Source organism: Geotrypetes seraphini, chromosome 15 (genome assembly GCF_902459505.1).
Source record: "Geotrypetes seraphini chromosome 15, aGeoSer1.1, whole genome shotgun sequence".
In the NCBI taxonomy this organism is placed as follows: Eukaryota; Metazoa; Chordata; class Amphibia; order Gymnophiona; family Dermophiidae; genus Geotrypetes; species Geotrypetes seraphini.
This window is the reverse complement of record NC_047098.1, coordinates 30,286,569-30,297,152: the sequence shown is the minus strand read 5'-3', so window position 1 is coordinate 30,297,152 and position 10,584 is coordinate 30,286,569. Positions and strand designations below refer to the sequence as shown.

General features: G+C 45.1%; 1 protein-coding gene across 1 annotated transcript; it reads right to left on the bottom strand.

Moving 5' to 3' along the window:
* Positions 1 to 990: 990 nt before the first annotated feature.
* Positions 991 to 9,819, bottom strand: OVCA2 (OVCA2 serine hydrolase domain containing). Its single transcript, XM_033921269.1, has 2 exons — positions 9,363 to 9,819; positions 991 to 1,566 (listed from the first exon to the last, which is right to left on the bottom strand). The coding sequence occupies exons 1-2, from the start codon at positions 9,529 to 9,531 to the stop codon at positions 1,070 to 1,072; spliced, it is 666 nt and encodes a 221-aa protein (XP_033777160.1). The 5' UTR covers positions 9,532 to 9,819; the 3' UTR covers positions 991 to 1,069.
* Between the last annotated feature and the right edge of the window lie 765 nt (positions 9,820 to 10,584).

Below are 10,584 nucleotides of genomic sequence, written 5' to 3'. Positions count from 1 at the left end.
TCTAAAAATTGTCTGTCTGTACGTCCAGGCATCTGATCATCCAGACTGCCACTATGTCTATATTTATACCACATTCTCGTATAAAAATTTGTCCAAGTCCCAAACACCCAGAAGAAGACCTTTTGGATGTGGGAGGGGCCAGCATTTTGACAGATTGGCCACCTAGACATGGCAACAGAGGGGCACCTTACAGAGCACCGCTGTGAACTTCACAAAAAGAGTACCACAAACATCTCACCAGAGCCCCCCCAAAACCTACTATACCTACCTGTCTACAACTTCAATAGACCTTATGTCTGCAGGTGCCACCTATATGGCAGCAGAGTGGGGTTTGGTTTTTTTTTGGTGGGTTCAAATTTTCCATCATGAATGTATTGGTTAGAGTGGCATATGGGCCTGGTCCTCTTCTCTATGGTTCACTAACCCACCCCCCAGACTACATAAGCCACCTCTGTGCATCTCTACTAGACTTTCCTATGCCAGGTGCTGATGTTCCGGAGGCAGGTATGTATGCTTTCATTCTGAACTTTGTGGAGGTGCGACAGGGTCAGTGAACACAGCGGGAGTGTGTGTGGGTCTTTACTTTGACTCTGCAACGGTTATCTGGTCACTTTGGATACCTTTTGGGCACTTATACCTGTTTTACATCGTCTAATTCACAATGCATATGTTTGATCTAGGCAGTCTCATCAAACATTATCGCTGCAGGATGACAAAAGTCTAGGTCGGCCTACATCCTGCCCCAACCACTCAGCCAGAAATGTACCTTTAAGCTATGGGTGCACAGCGGTATTCAGAGGCTTAAAATGACTCTGGATACGTCCAAAAAGCCGTTTCGATTATCAGCACTTGGATGACTAAGTGCCAACTTGGGTGGGTTTTTAGATGTGTTTAAGTTCTGATTATGAGCCCCTTTGTGGTTATCAGGAGATAGTGATCTTGTTCCTCATTTTCTGTATCTTGCACAAATTTACTGTTAACAGATGATTGTCTGATTCTTATTAATATTTTAATTGCACAAGAACAAGGAAGCTGCATAATAATTTATCTTTTCAGATGATAAAACAAACTATTTCAGAAACTGGTCCAAGAATGTACAGTAAGTATTTTTCTCAGAAGCAGAGGCTGGCAAGAAATGCCCACCCTGATGAGTGAGAACAACTGGCTCTCTGAAACAGGATGTTAACTCCTGGCTCATGGGTCCTGGGATCACACGGTCCGTCTCACCAAAAACATGAAGTGTGGGGACCTTGATTGCGTTCTGGTAATAGCCCTGGTGTTCAGTTGCTCGGCTCTTGAATCCAGAAACCAGGATTGCAAAGTGGAAGGGAAACCTGTTGTCTCCTTGACTTTTCAGTGCACAGAGAATGGCCCCCAGTGCAGCACCCTGGCTAAACCCTAGCACACCATCAAAAGGACCTTGCTCAGTAAAGACTCGGTCAAGTAGTGCCAGGGTGTCTTCTAGCCCCTGGCATGAGTCTGTCTCTTCCAAAGCATCAAATGTCTGCAGCTGAGAATTTGAAAACCACCACCCCCGGGACTCATTTGGCTGTGGGTCCAACTTTTCTGTAGACAGAAAATAAACCAGGTTAGAGGGGAACATGCTAGACCTAACATTACCGGTTATTGGAAAAATGTTCTAATGTATTAATGAACTACTTTGGAGCAGAAGAATGGAATTATTAAGAAGATGGCAAAAGGAAACTATAAGAGAGACCAGGCCAGAAACACAATAAAATCAGAGACAATATTAAACATTACCAAAATCCTGGACTTTGTACTGGCTGTTCTGTATTAAAATGTATTTTATTTTTAATCACTAAGTATTATATTGGAAACATATACAGTAAACAATTGCCATACCAACAAAATTTCTTAAATAAGAGAGACAGTTTGAGGGTGTAAAGAAATAAAAATGCATTTCCTCCTGCACACAATAAAGAGATTAGGCTTTTACTTTGTTAGTATCTTTTCTAGCAGATAGGTGTGTCATTCTGGACAAACGAGTTATCTTCCCCAGGCCGCGAGCCTCTGCAGAAGGAATCAACTCTGGATTTTTTTCTGTAACCCTCCTACTTCACTGAGAGCTCTAATGCCACCTACAGTTAGACCCCAAGCAAGCAAGAGCTCTTCCAAAATTAGGTGAAGTAGGGACATGGGAAATCATCCCCAACAAATAAATCTGTTCTGCTCAAACAAATAAGATTTGAACTGAGAACAATCTAACATCAACAATATGCCAAACAGAAGCATCAGAAGAGTTCAAGTTTATTTAAAACTTCTTAGACTGCCTAATCAGCCTTCTAGGCGGTGTACAAATTTGTAAAAACATACATTGGCTAAAATACAGATTTAAGATGACAGGGCATCCCTAGGGACGACCATAACATTCAAAGACATAAAACCATGACAAATGGGGACAAGGTAAATAGGCAAGAACTACAATTTTCATTTTAAAAGATAACGTTTAGAGGAAAACCAATAGGAGGGGAACTAAGGGTAAAATCTTTCTAGGTCGTCCTAGACCAGCGATGGCGAACCTATGGCACGCGTGCCAACTGTGGCACGCGAAGGCCTTGCAGTTGGCACGCGCAGGGCCGCCATCAGGGCAGTACTACCAGGGGGTGCACAGGAGAGAGAGCTGAACGGGGACGATGGGGGACCCGCGGGGTTAAATATAACTCGAGCCGCGAGGCTCGTCTTCTACTCCGACTGCCCTGCCGCTCACACAGCCGATCGGAAATCTTCCCCGATGTCAGCGCTGACGTCGGAGGGAGGGCTTAAGCAAAGCCTGCCCTCCGACGTCAGCGCTGAAGTCGGGGAAGATTTCCGATCGGCTATGTGTGCGCGGCGGGACAGGCAGGAAATAGAAGACAAGCCTACGCAACTTGAGCTACATTTTGCTGACAAAGTTGCTAAGATGGGCTGGGAGACAAACGGGGAACACAAAAGGGGGAGGGAGTGCGTTTTGGACACAAGGCATGAACTTGGGAGAAAGGAAGGGAGGGAAAGAGATGCTGAGGTGGGGGAGGGAATGGGTTTTTGGACACATAAGGCATGAACTTGGGAGAGAGGAAGGGAGGGAAAGAGATGCTGAGGTGGGGGATGGAATGGGTTTTTGGACACAGAAAGCATGAACTTGGAAGAGAGGAAAGGAGGAAAAGAGATGCTGAGGTGGGGGAGGGAATGTGTTTTTGGACACAGAAGGCAAGGACTTGGGAGAGAGGAAGGGAGGGAAAGAGATGGTTGTGTACACGGGGAATAAAAGAAAGGAGAATTTTTGGTCATAGGGAGGGAGTGAGGTACAGACAGTTGCATACCAAGGTGGGGGTGGGGGCGGTCTGCCCCGGTTTTACGCCCCAAGGGGGTGCATAGCTGGCCACCCTCCAGTGTTCTCCCTAGGCTGGCAAACTGCGTCTCTTTAGCCACTTGAGTGCCACCGCCGCCATTGGGAACAGGCCTGCTTTTCCCTGTGGGGCCGACCAACTCTCACCACCCGCGTCAATTCTGATGTCGGAGAGGACGTTCTGGGCCAGCCAATCGCTGCCTGGCTGGCCCAGAACGTCCTCTCCGATGTTAGAATTGACGTCAAGTGGCGAGAGTTGGTCGGCTCCGTGGGGAAGAGAAGCAGGGCGAACTCGGCGCCGGCCTGTTCCCGATAGCGGCAGTGGCAGCCTATTCCCCAGTGGCGGTGGCAGCATTTTCCCAATGGTGGTGGCATAGGGGAGGGCAAGGAGAAAGAAAGAAAGGGGGGGAACAGGGAGCCAAAAAAAAAAAAAAAGAAATAGGGCTGGGTGAAGCAAAGAAAAATGGGGCACGGAGAGAGAGAGAAAGACAGACATACAGAATGAAAAGGGGTATGGAGAGAGAGAAAAAGAAAGAAGGGGGCAGGGTGAACAAAGAAAAAGTTTGGGGAGGAAATGAAGTCTGGAGGAGAGAAAGCATACAGGAGGCTGAAAAAAGAGAAGAAATATTGGATGTACAGTCAGAAGAATAAAGTGCAACCAGAGACTGATGAAATTACTAAAGGTAGGAAAATGATTTTATTTTCAATTTAGTGATCAAAATGTGTCCGTTTTGAGAATTTATATATGCTGTCTATATTTTGCACTATGGCCCCCTTTTACTAAACCGCAATAGCGTTTTTTAGCGCAGGGAGCCTATGAGCTTCAAGAGCAGCGTAGGGCATTCAGCGCAGGTCCCTGCGCTAAAAAACACTATCGCGGTTTAGTAAAAAGGGAGGGGGAATATTTGTCTATTTTTGTATAGTTGTTACTGAGGTGACATTGCATAAAGTCATCTGCCTTGACCTCTTTGAAAACCCGTGGAATATAAATGATAATTAACATTTTCTCTGCGTACAGCGTGCTTTGTGTTTTTAAAATTTTATTGTTGGTAGATCATTTTGACTTGGCCACAAAGGTAAGGGGGAGGGAGGGGAGCTGCTGAAAGAGTCTACCTTGACGTGGTTGCAGGCTTACAAATCTTTTGGTCAAAGAGTGCGGCGACAGAGAAAAGTATGTGTGTATTCGGCCCATGAATGAAATCATTAAAACATTATAAATTGCCAATAAATTGAAATGAAAACCAAAGGATTGTGAATCAAATTGATTCTCTGACAATACAAAGATTCCAACCTTTAAAAATGATGTTACATAGTTCAGGCAACTTTATAAAGAGTTTTTAGATACTAAAATCTTGTTATTAAGGTTTAATTGACGTGCTGGCACTTTGAGGAAATTCTTTGGTTTTGTGTGGCAGTTTGGGCACTCGGGCTCAAAAAGGTTAGCCATCACTGTCCTAGACACACTAGAAATACACTACTCTTCAGGGCCCAAAGGGCTGACTGACATCCAAGCTACAGACTTGGAGCAGAACAATCAGAATGAAACAGTAGGTGGGTGCAGGAATAACAGAGCAGGGGTCCAGAATGACACACCTATCTACTGGAAAAGATATTAGCAAGGTTAAGAACCTAATCTCTTTTTCCAGTGCAATAGGTGTACCATTCTGGACAAGCAGAATGTACAAAGCAGTCCCAGAATCTAGGGTGGGATGACTGCGCTGGCACATAGCACTGAGGACCCAAAGGCAGAGTCCTCCCTTGCTGCAAACATCCACTCTGTAAAACTTAGCGAATGTAGAGTGGACCAAGTCACTGTCCTAAAAATCTTTGCTTCAGAGACTATCCCAGCTTCTGCCCTTGACGAAGCTACACTTCTGGTTGAATGTGCCTTCACAAAAACAGCATACATTGTTTCCCAAAGGAAATGCTAAGACGGCCGCTCCTGCCTCTCCTGTACATGCTGCACAGCACGTGGCGCAAGGATGTTCCTGAGGTGCATAATTTGCACATTCCAGATATGGATTATTGGTAAAAGAGCCCAAGGACTCCATACCAACAAGTTTTGAGGCAAAATTTGCAATTTGGGAGTTGCAGGAAACTTTAGAAAAGAATAAGATAGCTAAAATCCAAGATGGCTGCCATCAGGATTTTGGTGCCAAAAAAATGCTTGAAATCAACAAAATTAAATGCAAAACCCGGCAAATTTAGGATTTTGGGGAAGGGGAAACATAAGGAAAACAGGATGGTTTCTGGATTCAAGAGCCGAGCAACTGAACACCAGGGCTATTACCAGAACGCAATCAAGGTCCCCACACTTCATGTTTTTGGTGAGACGGACCGTGTGATCCCAGGACCCATGAGCCAGGAGTTAACATCCTGTTTCAGATCACTGAAAACTGTAGATTCTGAACCCCCCTCCCCAAATTCACCTCATAGACTATACCAATCTTACTCACTGTGACCTGACCTGGTAATGTGCTGTAGCCTGCCTCAGCTCTGAACAGTAGCTGGAAAGGGAGAAGAAATCACTGCCTCATCCAAAACATCTCAAACAACGCTGAATCTTTGGGCTGCCAATTGAACATGGCGTCTGACTGAATCCTCACCCTCAAGGACTGATGGATGCGCAACCAGAAGGGGATAGGCAAAAACACAGCTGACACCCTATGAAACACCGCTGAGCCTCCTAAGGATGCCTGACAGTCTAAGCTCAAACCCCTGACTAGCAGGTGAGCCACGCTCACCAGTGACAGCCCTTACCTCCAAAAATGGTTTCACAGGTGGGCTACCAGGGATTGGCCTGTCAGCTGCAGACTACCATCTGCTTCTTCTCCATGCAGGTAGAGCTGGACCCACAAACAGGGAAGCTCCAAGCACCAAAAAACTAAAGAAAACCAAAAATAACAAAGAAAATAAAGAGTAGAGCAGAGCAAAACAGAAACCTTCCATCTGGCTCGCGTGCAGAAGGGAAAAAACCTGTAGGTGGCAGTAGAGCTCTTCGTGAAGTAGGACGGTTACAGAAAAAAATCCAGAATGGGTTCCTTCTACAGACTGGCTTGTGGCCTTTGGGAGATAACCCGCTTGCCCAGAATGACACATCAATTGCACTGGAAATAAAGATATAAAAGAAGACTTTCCAGAAAAGAATGAGCAAAAAATCTTGTTTATTCTTAGGAGAAACAGCAAGTAAAATAGCAAAATGTTATATTCTGCCTTGGGGCCAAACATATAGAGGGGCATAATAAAAATAAACGTCCAAGTCTGATTTGGATGTAGGGCACTAGTCACCCAAAGTCGGCAGCAGAAAAATGTCTATTCTCAAAAAGTACATCCAGAATATATATATATATTTTTTAAATCATCTATTTTTATGTCCAGTCATTTGATTATCTAGACCACCATTACATCTTTCTTTATACCACATTCTCGACCAAAAATTCATCTAAGTCTGAAACGTCCAGAACAAGACCTTTAGAGGGGCCAGCGTTGTGATGGACTAGCCACCCAGACATGACAACAAAGCAGTGGGGCACCTTATAGGGCACTGCTGTGAACTTCACAAAAAGGATTCAACATAACATCTCATCAGAACTCCCTTATAGGTCATGGTGAGACCCCCAAAACCCATTATACCCACCTGTCTACAACCCCAATAGCCCTTATGGCTGCAAGTGGCACTTATATGGCAATACAGTAGTGTTTTGGGGGGGCTCACATGTTCTACCATGAATACAGTGGTTACCGTGGCTTATGGGCCAGGGACCTCCTCTCAATGGTTCACTAGCCCACCCCCTAAACCAGTGATTCCCAACCCTGTCCTGGAGGAACACCAGGCCAATCGGGTTTTCAGGCTAGCCCTAATGAATATGCATGAGAGAGATTTGCATATGATGGAAGTGATAGGCATGCAAATTTGCTTCATGCATATTCATTAGGGCTAGCCTGAAAACCCAATTGGCCTGGTGTTCCTCCAGGACAGGGTTGGGAACCACTGCCCTAAACTATTTAAGCTCTACTAGGCTTTCCTATGCCTGGTACTGATGTTCCAGAGGCAAGTATGTACGTTTTTATTTTGAACTTTGCTGGAGTGGGACATGGTCAGTGAATATGGGTATGTGTGTGTCTTTACTTTGTCCCTGCAGTAGTTATCTGGTCACTTTGGATACCTTTTGGGCACTTATACGTGTCTTTACATTGTCTAAGTCACAACGTATAAGTTCCATCTAGGCATTTTTGTCAAACATTAGATTATCCCTGCAGGATGACTAAGTCTAGGTCAGCCCACATCCTGCCCTAACCACTCCTCCAAAAACGCCCCTTTCAGCTCTGGATGCACTATGGGATTCAGAGGCCTAAATAGTCCTTGGATATGTCTAAAAAAACGTTTCAATTATCGACACCTGGATGCCTTTTAGATCATCCAAGTGCTGACTTGGGTGGGTTTTTAGATGTACAGTATTTAACTTTCAATTATGAGCTCCATAATAATAAGAAAAAAAAGCAACAGACTTGGAACTTGTATGTTATTTTATCATTTATAATCTCCTGCTACCAAATAGTTCAGGTAAATACAAGTAAAAAAAGTGAAATCCATCAACCCATTAAACTAACCACTTTCTTTTCTTACATAGGAGTGGCAGATGAAACTTAATGTGGACAAATAAGTTACTAAATGCTAGGGTCAACTTTGGGGGTCAGTGCCAAAGAAAAAGAACTGGGTGTCATTGTAGATAATATGTTGAAACCTTCCAACCAAAGTGCGGCAGCAGACAAAAAAGCAAACAAGATGTTAGGAATTATTTTAAAAAAGGATCGTTAACAAGATTAAAAATATTATAATGCCTCTGTATCGCTCCATGGTGCAACCTCACCCAAGTACTGCATTCAATTCTGGTCACCATAGGATGGAATTCCTCTCGTATGAGGTAAGACTAAAGAGGTTAGGGCTCTTTAGCTTGGAAGAGACAGCTGAGGGGAGATATGACTGAAGTCTACAAAATCCTAAGTGGTACAGAACGGGTTTGGTTTCTGTGAATCAAGTGAATCAATTTTTTTTTACTCCGTCAAAAAATTACAAAGACTAGAGGACGCTTGAAGTTACAAGGAAATACTTTTAAAACCAATAGGAAGAAATATATTTTCACTCAGAGAATAGTTAAGCTCTGGAATGCATTACCAGAGGTTGTGGTATGAGCGGTTAATACAGCTGATTTTAAGAAAGGTTTGGACAATTTCCTGGAGGAAAAGTCCATAGCTTGCTATTGAGACAGATATGGGAGAAGCCACTGCTTGCCCTGGATCAATAGCATGAAATGTTGCTACTGTTTGGGTTTTTGCCAGGTACTAGTGACCTGGATTGGCTACGGTGAAGACAGGATACTGGGCTAGATGGTCTGATCCAGTAAGGCTATTCTTATGTTCTTAATATGCTTTTTTTATTAATGCTTATGTGCATTCAGAATTAGAACCTTCTGTATCTCTACACCGATTTGAAGATGAGAGCCTCTGTGAAACAAAGTTGGGTAAGGTAAGTTATGGTCAAGACCAGGTAGGACGGTACAGTACAGTTTGCATTTTAATATAAGCACACCGATTAGCATAGCAGCTATTTTTAGCTCTCTGAAGGCATCTAATTTAATCTATTTCTGCCTCGCTCATACCTAGGTAGGCTCAAGGCGACTTATAGGAGGGGAGAGGATGGAATAGGGGGTGAAGAGGAGAGGGGGGAAGGAGGGGATACAGGTGATTAAGTGTTAAACAAATGAGTGCTCAACCAAGTGGCCTTTCCTGGAGCAGCTGGGTTCCACTTCTCCCCCTGGGAAGTCAGGGCTCAAGGGAAGAGTGTGAAATGTCATTTCAGAGCAGCAACTGTTTGATAACATGGACGGGACTGCTCTGCTCTAAATGCCACCAGTGTAGGTTTGCTGTAGGCTGCCAGAGCGGGCCTGTTCCTGAACGGCTGGTGCCATACCACCAGCCTTCAATTAGAATTCGCCGCAGGCCTCTCGCCTCATACCTGTGGCTGCTTCCCTAGCACGTATGCACAGAGGCCCGCTCACGCACACCAGCTCCATCCGGCCCCGCAGCACCTTCCGCAAAGCTCCCGTCCGCTCCCGGAACACGCGCTCGTTCTGACGGTATCCATGGAGACCGAGCACACGCAACGGCACTCGCCCAACAGCCATCAACGGTCCGGGAGGTCACGAGCAACGGTAGTGCGCATGCGGAGCTCTAAGGACGCTCTTTATTTCCTCGCCTTGGGCAGAACAGGTCGGCAGCAATTCCCCCGTGAACCCGGAAGTGTTGCGAGGAAAGGAAGCAGGCAGAGTAGAAGGGGGAGCTGGGGCACAGGGGAAAAGCTTCGCGAGTAGAAAAGCCTAGTTGGAGGCAGTTGAGCCCTCAAAGGCATCGGGGTAAAACCAGGATCTAGGGCAGACCAAATTAATTATGGAGTCCTCTTCTTTTATGACTGCCAGCGCCTGCTGATGTTATTCAGCAGGGAATCCCCAGGCTCTTTCATCCTTCTCTGCAAGGTCCCCCCCCCCCCCCCCCCCTGTGATGCAGTTCTTTTATTCTGTGGATGAGATTGGTCCTTCTCTACCAATGATTTCAGCACGGGGGAAGGGGGGAAGGATACGACTCTCTGCAGAATGGCAGCTAGAGGGGCAGTCGAGCTAAAGGGTACAGGTGATAGTGAAAGCTGCTGCATGGGGTGGGGTATGGGGGCCTGAAAGAGCCATAAAGTAGGATCAGTACGTTCCAGAAAGGTGGAAATAAATAGTGCAGGATATGGATGTTTCTTGCCTTATAAGGTGGTGAAGGGTGTTGAATCCAGGTGGATACAACCCTTCCTGGGTCAGAATTGCAAGATCCTGGCATATTCTGTGAGATGCTGCAGGATCCTGGCAGATCCTTTGCTTTTGATGGTGAAGGCATGCAGGATATGGATGTTTCCTGCATAATAATAATAATAACAACTTTATTCTTCTATACCGCCACAATCTTGCGACTTCTAGGCGGTTTACAATCAAGAGTGCTGGACATTCAGCGAAATACAATAAGTAGATATTCAGAGGAATTACAGAGATCAGAGACCTCAGGAGGCAATAGTATAGAAATACAATTTGCTGAGCGAAAATGCAATATGTACATTTTAGTAGGTAATGGTAACCCTTATAGGTGGTGATGGGTGCTGAATCCAGGGTCCTTCATTGGGTCAGAATTTTGGATCTTCGTTT